Source organism: Micromys minutus (genome assembly GCF_963924665.1).
Source record: "Micromys minutus genome assembly, chromosome: 9".
Lineage (NCBI taxonomy): Eukaryota > Metazoa > Chordata > Mammalia > Rodentia > Muridae > Micromys > Micromys minutus.
In genome coordinates, this window is record NC_137978.1 from 60,245,346 (window position 1) to 60,258,077 (window position 12,732).

General features: G+C 51.8%; 1 protein-coding gene across 1 annotated transcript; it reads right to left on the bottom strand.

The window, feature by feature from the left end:
* Positions 1-2,831: 2,831 nt before the first annotated feature.
* AGTRAP (angiotensin II receptor associated protein) lies at positions 2,832-11,745 on the bottom strand. The gene is made up of 5 exons (XM_080920844.1): positions 11,625-11,745; positions 6,865-6,899; positions 5,190-5,295; positions 4,266-4,461; positions 2,832-3,424 (listed from the first exon to the last, which is right to left on the bottom strand). Exons 1-5 carry the CDS (start codon positions 11,649-11,651, stop codon positions 3,306-3,308), a joined length of 483 nt encoding a protein of 160 aa, XP_080776970.1. The 5' UTR covers positions 11,652-11,745; the 3' UTR covers positions 2,832-3,305.
* Positions 11,746-12,732: the final 987 nt, after the last annotated feature.

Consider the following 12,732-nt stretch of genomic DNA (forward strand, 5'->3'; position numbering starts at 1 on the left):
GAACCAAGCGGGGTGGGGGGGCGCACTTTCTGAGCGCTCTGCAGAGATCTCTCTGCTCCCCGGCTACTTGGCTACTTGGAACACCTTCTCACCAGGTCTGTGTCCCTGGATCTCTGCTGTTCCTGGTCTTATTGACCACTGAGATTCTACTATTCTCAATCTTCTCTAGTCCCTCCCTGAGTGGTATATGATTCTTATCCTCTTTAATTTACATTTTTACTGTGTGTGTGTGTGTGTGTGTGTGTAAATACATGTGCCAAGTGCCATGGTGTTCATGTCCTTGGACCCAAACCCAGGTCATCAGACTTGGCAGTATATACCCTTCCTTACCTGCTATCTCAATAGCTCATCTTATCCCTACTTTTCAGATCAGGAAACTGAGGCACAGTAAGATTTTAAAAAACAAGTTGTTTCTTATACAGAAGTCTCAGGGCACCTTTAAGATTTAATTATATTTATTTGTGGAGGGGGCATGTGCCACAGTACAAACATGGAGATATAGGACAACTTGTAGGAAGTGGAATCAAACTCATACTTCAGTGGAAGGTCCTTCCCCAGCAGGTCACCTCACTGCCCCCCCTTTGAGATTTAAGACAAGGTTCTCTGGTTGCAGAGAGGGCTGGACCTGCAGGGCTATCTGGATGCTGAGGACAGCTCTGAGTAGGGGCAGACTGGCACTTTGGCAGACAGGAACACTGAGTGTCTCTGGGGCAGTTTCTCAGGAAGAGTCAACTCAGTACAAACAAGCTACAGACTTGAAAACTGGACAAGTGACTTCAGCTCTGCAGACAACAGGTGAGAGACCGCCCTAAAATGATAGACTCTAGACTAAGACCTGGCAGCCAGCCTGTTTCCAAATCACCACGTGGACGTGTGGCACAAGGGCGAGTGCTGGTGAGAAGAGCTGGCCAAAGAGCCCCATTCCACAAGCAGTCCTCTGGGCCTTGCCCAGCCAGCCTGTGTGTTCCTCTCTGCCCTCTGGTCAGGGGCAACTAGAGGGTCCAGTCCCAATCCTGCTGTTAGTGATTCATGGCTTCTCTCTCTCCAGTGCACAGCAAATCCTGCTGGCCCACCTTCAAAGTGTGTCCAGGAATTGATAGCTTTCACATTCCCATAGCCGACTATCCTAGGGTGCATCAGCCACTCAAATTCAGATTCCGACTCATGCCCTCTTGAGCTCCCACTCAGTGGAAGCCAGTCCCCATGGTTGTTCCCAAACTGCTCTTCTCCTGCTATCTGACACCCTGTGCTCCAGCCACACCACCTTCCTAACCACCTGCAGGCCAATGCTCCAGGTCAGGCTTCCTGGGGACTGCCCCTCCATGTGGGCCTTCTCTAGCCCACTACTGCCTCTAGGGCGTGTCTGTCTCTTCACCCACCTATTCTGCCACCTGATGTTCCTCTTCATGGCGCTATTTTAAGGCAGGTGCCCAGCACTGGTGCTCCTCCATGCTTCTATTTGCCTCAGAGCCTCTCCTCCACCAGCTGGAAATTTGTCACCCACTGTGGGACAGCCATTGACCAATAAAAAAGCCCAGACCCCTGCTCTAGTCTGCTTTTGGGAGCTCTTCCAGATACTCCCCTTCTCTAAGATCAGTCAGATCTGGGGGAGGATACAGGCTCTGTCATCTGTCTGACCTACTTAGGAGACACAGGCACTGACACCTCAGGTCTTCCTTCTACCAAGAACCTTCCAGAAACATGAGAAAACATCTTGGGTTTTTCATCTTCTTTGCCTCAGGCCTTCTGTTCCCTTCTCCTCCAAGGCCTCTGCAATCATGAACTTGACATGTGTCCCAGAGCCTTTTGTATTGTTTCTGTAGACAGGGTTTCTTTGTAACAACAGCCCTAGCTGTCCTGGAACATTAACTCTGTAGACCAGGCTGGCCTTGAGTGCTGGGATTAAACCACCCATCAGGCATGTTTTGAATATTCAGGGTTTTACTTTTTGCATCTACCTGTTTGTGGTGTGTGTTGTGTAAAGCCTCATACCATGACAAAAGTGTAGAGGTCAGAGGACAACTTTCCCAAGTCAGCTCCAAGGACCAAACAGACTGTCATGCTCAGTAGACTGACTCCCTTACCTGCTGCCGAGCCGGCTCTCTGGGCCCAGCCCACATTTTACACTGTGCTGCCTAAACAAACCTAAGGGTTCTGTGAGAGGTGGAGTCACAACTACCCTCTGTTGGTGCCTCCTGCTCCTCACTGCTCACACTGGGCTTAGTGTGGATGCCAACAGGTCTGGAGTATGTGCCGATTGTATGGGATGGTGTTCCACACGGATCAACCACAGTGACCCTGCCCAGAAGGGGATTCACTTTTCACAGATGCTGTCACTCAGCCTCCCTGCCTGTGCACAGGCGTGTAGATGGTTTGTTCAGGGCTCTCATCTCAGTCGTGGTTCCCCATAAGACTTCCTTCAAATATCCATCCACTGAGATCTGGCCATGAGAAGAGCGGGAGCCCGGTCACCTCAGGAGGCCGTGTCAGAACACAGGGCCGAGAGGAAGTCATCACTCTCTCACGCCTCAGTGTCAGAGCAGTGAAATCAGTCACTTCGACTAAGAGGACAGATGTCTGTCTACATGCCACACTGACCAGCACTTTCTCTGCCATCCTGTTTGGCTGGAGCCTGGCTCTGCCAGGCAGGCCCACAGGAAGCCCCTCCTGCCACCAGGCCTGATATAATGGGTGGCTCAGACCGTGTTCCACCTGCCACTGATTCAAAGGCAAAATCACACCAAGACGGCAGGGCAGGTCCCAGCTCGAAGCTCAAACATGGCTCAAACACAGCATAGCCATAGAACCCCTAAATTTTAATGTCAGGGCTCTGAGAGGGGCCTCTGCAGACCTACCGCATCCAGGCCTGGGGTTCTCGGGCACGGTCGTGAGGCAGTGACAGGCACAGGAACTTTGCTCCTATGCAGAACAGGCTGAGCAGGACCATAAGCTCACAGAGCTTCTAGGAAGGGCTGGATCATCTTGGGGCAGCCTGAGAGGCAGTGCTCATTGGCTCGTAAGGCCTGGCTGGCCCTAAGCACTCTGTGCAGCTCAGTAGGAGTGTTATAGTTACAGGGCAAGAGGGGAAGAACCAACCACAGTTCTAGCCCAGGGGTCAACAGGTATCCTGAAGGGAGGGACAGCCTGGAGAATTAGGACTGGGTTCTCAGCTGGGAAGCTAGAGGCTCTTGACCTTCAAGGGCACATGACTCAGGCCACTTCTGTGGTAGGGAATACCCCATTGTAGGTCCAGGAAAAGAAGGTGACAAGCATCCTGCTGGGCACCAGAATGGCCAGGGACAGCCTCAGTATCCCCGGGGGACAGCTTGGCCCTTGTTCTCCAGGTTTGCAAAGGGGTCTGCAGGTGAGTCCGATGAATCAATTGTCTGGTAGGCACTATGTTCCTGAGAAGGTCCGAAGAAATCTAGAGGACAGGAAACACATGGATAGAGAAAATGAGTCCATGGTGACCAAGCACAGACAGATCCACCGTCTGCCGTGGCTAGTGTTCAGCACCATGATACCAAGGACAATGGGCAGACGCAGAAGCCCAGACACCAAGCCTTTAGCAATCCTAGCATCTGTAGGGTGGATCTACAGATGAGAGAAATCTGAGGGTCAGAGAGACAGGCTGATTTGATATCATGTGGCTTGAAGCAGATGACACTGGTTCCAACCTAAACAGCAGGTCCTGTGGTCCACGGTTACTGGCTGCTGTGCCATCTCTGCCCCCAGCAGCACATGCTCAGGTATCTGATGAGAGGTGGTTAGTCCATGAACAAGTCCCAAGCACAGTGGACCTTCATTCTCCCTTCTGATCCCTTCATACCCGGGCAGGTCTACGTTGGCACTGAGATAAACCAGAGTGGGCAGCCATAGGCCACTCTTGCATGGGCTCAGTACTCTACACACCCAGCTTCCACAGGAGAACAGGGTCAGAGAGGGCAGGAAAATGGCGTGGCCCACTACCAGAGAGAACAGTGTCAGCTGGGCCAGAGGCTAGAAGGCTGGCACACAGGTTCCCTGGCCTGCCTGTCCAGAAAGGGGTACACCCCACATGGCAGGAGAGCACAACCCCAGAGCCAGGGCTAGGTGCAAACAGAAAGGAGCTGTCCCCACAACCATCTGCAGGTCTGCAGCAGGGGCTCCCTGCTGCCTCTGTGATCCGAACACCTCCACATCTCCTCCACTTGTACTCTGGGCTGAGGGAGGGCCACCAAGTCTGCCTGTAGTCTGACAACAGGAAGAAATCACACCAGTCTTACCCGGGCGCAGTGAGAGCTCGCCCCCTCGTTCACGGTGCATGTGGTAGACGAAGCAGCAAGAGAAGGGCTTCAGTAGCAAGTTGAGGATGGCCATGCCGGCGCTGAAGCGGCCAGTGTCCCCAACAGCAAAACTTGAGTAGAAGATGCTTATGTAGATAATGTCCAGGAAGATGGTGGCAACCAAGCCTCCAAGAAACTGAAAGAAACACCACCACAGGATCATAGCCACTGACACCCCAGCCGACTCCAAGCTTCCCGCACAGGCCAGCCTGGTGACAGGCATCTTATGACTGGCACCTGCATGGCCGAGGACCACAACACCGGAGTCTGGCTCTAGCCTGTTGCCCCAGAATTCCCCACCCCCATCTCCTTCTGTTGAGGTCATGAGGGGGCCTATCTCCAGAATTTCTGAGAGAGATGGTCCCTTGGCATCCATACCACCTGTTTTCACTGTAAGAAAACAAGGGAAAGGCTGGAGAGATGGCTCAGTGGTTAAGAGCACTGACTGCTCTTCCAGAGGTCCTGTGTTCAAATCCCAGCAACAGCATGGTGGCTCACAACCATCTGTAATAGGATCTGATGCCCTCTTCTGGTGTGTCTGAAGACAGCAGCTCATAAAAAAAAATAAATAACTTTAAAAAAAAAAAAAGAAAGAAAAGAAAGAAAGAAAAAAAAAAAAAAAAAAAAACAAGAACAACAAGGGAAAACCACTTTGTAATTCTCCTAAGGAGACATTGGGGTTCTGTGACCTGCCCCATGTCTGGCTGGGGGGATAACAGTAGAGGTGGGGTGCTGTGTAGCTGGCTTAGCTAGGCTTGCCATGTGCAGGTCTTTAGAACAGGAAATGATAGGGTGTGAGGGAGAGAGAAGACCGGGGCAGATGAGGGGTGCATGGATGAAGCCACCTCCCCACCCCCAACTCACCATGCCTATGGCATCAACAGAATCCCGCTGGGCCACAGCCCACACACCCAGGGCCAGGATAGTGAAGTTGCCCCAAGCATAGGAGCCTGAGAACACCAAGCAGCCCCTGCATAGAGAGACACTATCAATCAGCTAAACACCACCTTGAGCTGCCCACTCCTCCCAGTTCCTTCTCTCCCTGTTCCAGGGTCTTAGCCTCCTCTGAGAATAAACAGGTCTTGCCGGCACTCCTGCCCCCTGCTGGCAGTTTTAAAAATAGCAAGCAGTGTGAAGCTGATCATGTGACTCCTCCACACCAACCTTACCAACAGTTTGGGATAAGATACCTTTTTGCTGTAGTCTATGGGGTTCCCATGAGAGCCCCACCCTTACTCTTGGATGCTACACCCTGAGGTCTCGTTTTCCTGAACACACAGCCATGTCTTGCTGTCTTGGAGCTCAATCATTGCCTGAGAAATCCACTCCCAGGCTGACCCAACCAAGCCCCCCTCTGCAGTCGTTTCCAGAGTATCTCTATCAACCGACATTGCCTGCTAGCTTGCTTGTAGAGCTGGCTTATCACAGTTAACACAGGGCACTTCCTGGAACGCTCTGCCCAACACATTCTAAATTCATTCATGCACAGGTGCTCTTGGAGGGAGGTGCTGTTTTGAGCCTCATTTTACAGACTCAAAGTCACAGACTTAAGTGACTAACCAGGTCACAAGCTGCACAATGAATGAACATGAGGACTCGCCACCCCTAGGTATAGTTGAAGAGAAGGTTTTATTGTAGATATGAGGGAGAGACAGCCAGAGGCACCTGCAAGGGCCCAGACTGAGCATGGCCAGCAAACTGAATAGGGCCATGGGAGATGTAGAGGAGAACTTCAGAGGAAGAGAAAGAGAAAAAAGGAGAGGTGGCAAAGAGACAGAGAGAGGTCCAGGAGAGGAGCCAAGAGCAGAACCAGGAGAGCAGGTAGCTAAAATGGCTGAGTTATATAGGAATCAGAAGCTGGGGAAATTGAAGCCCAGATCCTGAGCTGGAGAGGTTTAGGGTCAGGAGACGCCACAGGTGTTGGGAGAACTGGGAGGAGCCACGGGTACTGAGTGACACAGGGAGAGGTGGGAGGAGCCATGAGTACTGAGTGATACAGGGAGAGGTGGGAGGGGCCACGGGTACTGCTGTGATTCATCTTTGGGACCTGAGCATCAGCGGGCTGGGACTGGAACATTGGAATTAGTAGTTAGGCCAAGAAGCCCAATGTTTTCCAGTCCTCCTATCTTCGGTCTAGGGAAAGCCAAGTGTGAGCTCAGGGAAAGTGACACCTGTCCCCTGCTGTTTACATTGCTCATGCTAGCGGTTGGCCTGGGCACTGCCCTCCAAAGCCGGCAGAGCACACGTGATCTCAGTGGTTTCCAGACTTGTTTTTGGCAGTTCCAGACACATGACCAACCGATGTTACGGTGGAGGTCAAGCTGCATCCCAGAGCTCCACTTAGGGACTTGGTTGGTAAGCAAGAGGCCAATCCTCATCCCACTGTGCAGACGGAAAGCAGACCCAGCCCTGTGCAGAATGGACTGCTAAATGTGATGGGCTGGAGCACTGCAGAACGGGACCTGACCAGGATGACAGGACCCGGGAGCACACACACTGACCCCAGGGAACACACAGCCAGACACCCAGAGTCACTTACCAGGTTGTCAACAGCCAGTGAACCAGGAGAATAGCCTGCGGTACAAGGACAGGGGTTGGGTAAGTCTTCGAATGCAAAGTTACACACAGGAGGCCCTGCCTGGCACCTGCAAGGGTCTCACAAGTGTCCTAAACTCCAGCAACAGCTCCCAGACCATGAGCCCCGAATGGGAAAATGGGAAGGGTCTTCAACCAGGAGAGAGTTCTTAGTACCTGGAGCCAGAGCTATGGGCCAATGGGAAGGCCGCCACAGTGGCTGGGGGTGGGAGTGGGCTAGCAAGGAGGTGGGGCTGGGACTCAGTTGGAAGAGTGCAATCTCCAAATTGAATAAAGGTCGTACATCAGGCACAGTTGTGCACCCCTATAATCTCAGCACCGGCGGTGGGTGGGGTGTGCAGGCAGGAGGATCAAGACTTTCCACTGCTACACAATGAGTTCAAGACTAACCTAGGCCTGTTTCAAAACACATAAAAACAGTGTGTGTGTGGAGGTGTGTGAGAGGCAGCAGAGGAGGTTCAAAAGCAGTGGCCGGCAGCTCGGATTTCAAGCTTGATGATCAAGGAGAGCTTGAGACATCACATGACTCACGTCAAGAACAAAAATCCCCCCTCCTTGCATGGATGTCTACATTATCCTTTTACTGTGCTTGGCATCCTTGAAACCACAGCCCTGGTCCTGGATATGACCCCACTGGTCATCCTGAGGGCAGTGCCTGGACACCTAAGATAGGAAGGGCAGATGCCCTAAGAGCTGGGCACCCTCAGCTACAGTGTGACACAGGCTTCCAGGACCAGTGCTGAGGTCCACTAAGGAATCAGTCAGGCCATGGCAGGGAGCCAGGACCAGCCCTCTGAGTGGGAGGAGGGCGTGGCCCGGGGAGAGGCCGCAGTGTGGGCACAGACTTCCTGGGAGGCCAAGAACTGTGCTGAAGCCGGTGGCAGGATTAAGCTGAGAGCGGGGTGGTGCACTCTACTGGACACCCAGGCAGGAAAAGGCTCAGGCGCTGTCAAACCTGCCTACAGGAAGGAACTCTGCAGGAGGATCCCTGGGCTCACTGACCAGCTGGTCTAGCCAAATCAGTGAGCTCCAGGTTCAGTGAGAGACCCTGTCTCAAGGACATGTGGCAGAGACAGGACAGGACACTCATGCAAAGGACTTTCAAGAAACTTCGTCTCAGGCTGGGCATGAGGGCACACATCTTTATTCCCAGCACTCAAGAGGAAGAAGCAGGTGGGTCTCTTTGAGTCTGGGGCCAGCCTGGTCTATAAAGTGAGTTCCAGGACAGCCAGGGCTTTTACACAGAGAAACCCAGTCTCAACCAGCAGACAAACAAATAAGAACAAAACTACAAAAAAGAAAGAAAAAGAAAAAATAGGACTAAGCCTCTCATACCTCGGTTTCCCTATCTTTGTAATGGGAATATAATCAGCCCTTAGTGATATGACTTCCAAGAAAGTTGCAGGGAGTAACAGCAGCCCAGCCCTTCCTGGAAATGCACAGCAGTAGGGACCTGTGGCCAGGGCCTTCCTAGCTCCTATTCAGGGAAACAGGAGTCTGAGGGTTCTCAAAGAGAAACTGGGAAGGGCCAGGCTACAGGTGGGAGGGAGCAAAGCCAGTGCTGGGGACTCATCCCCAAACATGGTCAACAGCCCAGGGCAGCAGGGGTCACTGGGGTTAAACAGGGAATACAGACAGGCCCCTCTCTGCATGGTAGTCATGGTATGTTAGACTTGCCCAGGAAGCAACCATCGAAGGGGACCTTGGCTTCAGGGGAAGCAGGCACTTGCCAGTTCTTGTCACTGGATGTCCCCTATGCCTGTCCACCTCATTCCTGGGAGAAATCCTCACTCTGCAGTAATTTCATCAAAGCCCTACTCCATGGAACCTTTTGCCCAACTGCCTCCAGGGCCCACAGGAGCAGAACTCACTAGAGACTCGAATCAAAAAAGGTCCAATCAAAAAGCCAAACAACATCTCAGATGCACAGCCCAGATCAACCACCCCAGTTCTGAGCTTTCTGTCTGTCCAGCTTTGTTTCAGAGGCTTGCAAAGGTAGACCTCTTTTCTGGTCTGAGGGGTGTTTTGTTGTTTGGTTAGTTGGTTTCTCTGTTTTTTTTTTTTTTTTTGGTCTTTTGATACAGGGTTTCTCTGTGCAGCCCTGGCTGTCCTGGATCTCACTCCACACGCTGGCTTTGAACTCACAAAGATCTTCCTACACAATCACTACCCGACATCCGGTCTGAGTTTTTAAGTCCCTCATCACTGAGAAGGCACAGCTTGTTTTCCACCTCTTGTTACAGTGAGCAAACGGATACTCAGAGAGGTCAAGAAACCTCCTCAGTGTCACACAGATAACTGTCAAAGCCTGGCCTTAAAACCTCACCCAGAAGCTGGCAATCGTCCACCGACAGGATCTTCAAGGTCAAAGACAGGGCAGAGGGAAGTGAAGTTTAACTTAGAAAAGGGTGGGTCAGCAGAAGTCCCTGAGGATTAATTAACCCTTTGGGGCTGAGGTCTGTGGTTCAGTGGGAGAAAACTTGTCAGACATGTGGTACCCTACCACGAGAAAACAAAGCAAGCCTTTGTTTACCACTCCAAAGGAGGAGGGATGGGGATATCCCAGACTTCAGCTTAATACATCCTAGCGTGTTCTGTGCAAACATTTAGTGGCCAATTAGACAAGGCTGTCGGATGCTCCCAGGACAGCTAAGTTCAAGGGCTACCCAGGAGGAGAGGCAGGCCCTCCCCTGGTTACCTGGAGTCAAACCATGAATGGATCCTAGCTCCACACATGAACCTGGGCAAGTCTGACACAAACTGTCACCTGTTCCTCATTGCAGCAGGGAATCCGTGGCTCTGGAGGACAGTGCAGTGGAGGTATGTCAAACACTAGGCACAGCAGGCCTCATTGCTGGACCCCTGCCTCCAGGGCTTCACAAATCTCCAACCTGAGCTGCTTTAGCTTAGCTTCTGCTTAAGAGGAGCATGGGTGGGTGAGGCTCAGTTAGGGACCCACTTCTTTCACAGAGCCTGGGCCAAGTGCTGAGAATAGGGGACATCTTCTTAAAAAGACAAGAGGGTGGACTGAAGGGGACAACCGTGGTGTCCCAGCGGCCCTCCAAAGGGTTACTAGATCTCGCAGAAAAAATAACAGGATACCCAGGCTCATTCTGAATTTCAGACTGTGAATAATTCAGCGTGTCCCCAATGCTGAGACACACAGTAAAACTCTGACATTGATGCGAAGCCCAAAAGTGACTGGATGTCCTTCCTACATGTTACTTCCCAACCCGTAGCATTCACTTGCTTCTGACCGGCCCCTGCTAAGACCCATGGGATCTTGTCAATCAGCTCAAGGGAGGGCCTAGTCTTTGCATTCTGGGCCAGAGAGCCTGCTAGCTCACATTTGTGATGGAGACACTGTACCCATCCAGTTCTAAATGTTGATGTAGGCCATCAAAACCAAAGTTAGCCCTAAGCAACTGATACTGAGAAATGCAAAAGCACAGAAGCTGGGTTTTCAGGGGTTCGAATCCTGACTGCACCACTTAGAGACTCTGGCAATGTACTTGTGTGATCTAAGCTGAAGTTTGCACTCCAATAAAAGAACACAGCTTCTCTGGCTAGGTGTGGTAGTGCCCGCTTTTAATCCCTGCACTCAGGAGGCAAAAGCAAGCAGATCACTTGCCAAGTCAAAGACAGCCTGACTTACGTTGTGAGTCCCAGGCCAGCCAGAGCTAGATAGCAAGACCCTGACTCAAAACAAAAACAACAGAGTACAGCTTCAGATTTCTCAGTGGAGGACTGAGATTAATAAAAAACAACACAGGCTGGCGCTATGGCTCGGTTGGTAAGAGTTTCCTTATCCAGCAAGAAGCCCTGGGTTTTATTCCCATTCCCATGCAACCCTGGCACTGGAGAGGCGGAGGAGGCAGGAGGATTAGAAGTTTGAGGCCACAGTTACATAGTAACATAGTTACATAGTAACTTTGAGGCTAGCCTAACAAACCCATTCCTTTGCTCCATTCTCCCTCCAGATGCTAGCCAGCAGTTTAGGAATGGGAAACCGGCCAGAGCAAGTCACAGCCCAGCCCATGTGTAATCACTCAACTGCTCCAGAGCCACCTATATCTTTTGTCTCAGACACTAAAGGGTGCTACGTGGTTTAACACCTGGGAGTCTTAGGGTTTCAAGGATCTTGCACCAAAGACCCAAGATGGCCGGTTCACTTCCAGGTCCACACCGCTCTGGCTGAAGCTAAGTGGCCAGCACCTCTGTTGCAAACGAGGAAGACAGAGAGGAAAAAGAACTTAGGAAATGAAGACATCATAGGCAGTCCCGCTGCCCAGAGCCAAGCACAGACTCTGGGGTTTTTTGCTATTAGGAAACCTCTGCAGTTCCTGCTTCTTAATTATAAAACATGGACGCTGCGAGCGGAAATTAGGGAGAAGCAAATGTTTGGGAACATCAAGTTTCTTCTAACTTGAGCCAGCACACGGAGGGACCCACCCGGACTGCACTGACCTCTCAGGAGGAGAGGTGTCCCTGTCCTGCTGTGGGGGACACCAGGAGTGCTGGCCCGGGCGGTCCAGGACCCCTGCCAGCATGGGTCTGTCCGGGAGGGGCGGCCCTGTCCGTCTCTGTCCCCAGGTGTCCCTCTCGGTGTCCGCCGCCTCCTCCCCGGGGCGCTGCGCCTTCCCTTCTGCTCCGACTCGGTTTCTCGGGTTCCTGGACCCCCGCCCGCCCCGGCCGCGCGGCCACCTTCAAGTTCACCGCAGGCAGCTCCATCCCGACCCGGCGGAGGGCACCTGAGCGACGGCCGCGGGGACTCCTGGGCTCCGAACTCGGGAACAAACTTCCTGGTCCCGCCCGTCGCGTTGCGCCAGCTCCAACGGCTTGAGGCCAACCCGCGCGGCCACGTGACTGCAGGCGGTTGCTAGGAGACGGCGTCTAGCAACTGGCTCTTGCTGCAGGGTTCCGGCTACTGCTACTGCCTAGGCCTCTATCAGCTTCATGCAGAAGGCCGGGATTTCTGCAGCCTAGGGCTCAACCGGCTGCCTAGGTGATAAGAGCCAAAAGATCCTGGGGGCAAAGGCTGCAGAGATGACTCAGTGAGTTCAATTCCCAGCAACCACGTGGTGGCTCACAGCCATCTATGATGGGATCTGATGCCTTCTTCTGGTGTGTCTGAAAAGTGCACTCAAATCTTAAAAAAATAAATTAAAAAAAAAAAAAAAAAAAAAAAAAAAAACAAAACCAAAAACAAAGCAAAACAAAACGGTCCTGGGGCAAGCAGGTAGAAACTGAGAAACTGCTGGTGCTGGTGCTGGTGTTGTAACAGTCTCTCTCTCTCTCTCTCTCTCTCTCTCTCTCTCTCTCTCTCTCTCTCTCTCTCTCTCCCTCCCTCCCTCTCTCCTCTCTTCCTTCCCTTGCACAAGAATTAGCACAGTACCTACCTTATCATCTTTGTGAGGGTCAGTGAATTAATTCATGTCTACAAAGGAAATAAGTGAGGGCTGGGGAGGTGATTCCGTGATTAAGAACACGTGTTTCTTTTTCAAAAGGCCTGGGTTCAGTTCCCGGCACCTACACGGCTGCTCACAATCAGGTATGTGTGATCCAACCGCACTCTTTTATCCTCCGAAGGGGCCAGATGCACAGTGCATGCACATACAGGCAGGTAAGACATTTATATACATAAGATAAATAAATCTTAAAAAATTCGAAGCTCAGTTCTTACTGTGTTAAATTTCCCGCTTCAAGCTTACTGGATTTCAAGAGAATTGTATAAAAATCCATTAAAAGGAAGAAAGAAGTAAAAAGGAGGCCAAGCCTGTAAATAACTCTTGGGAAGTTAAAGCAAATAACA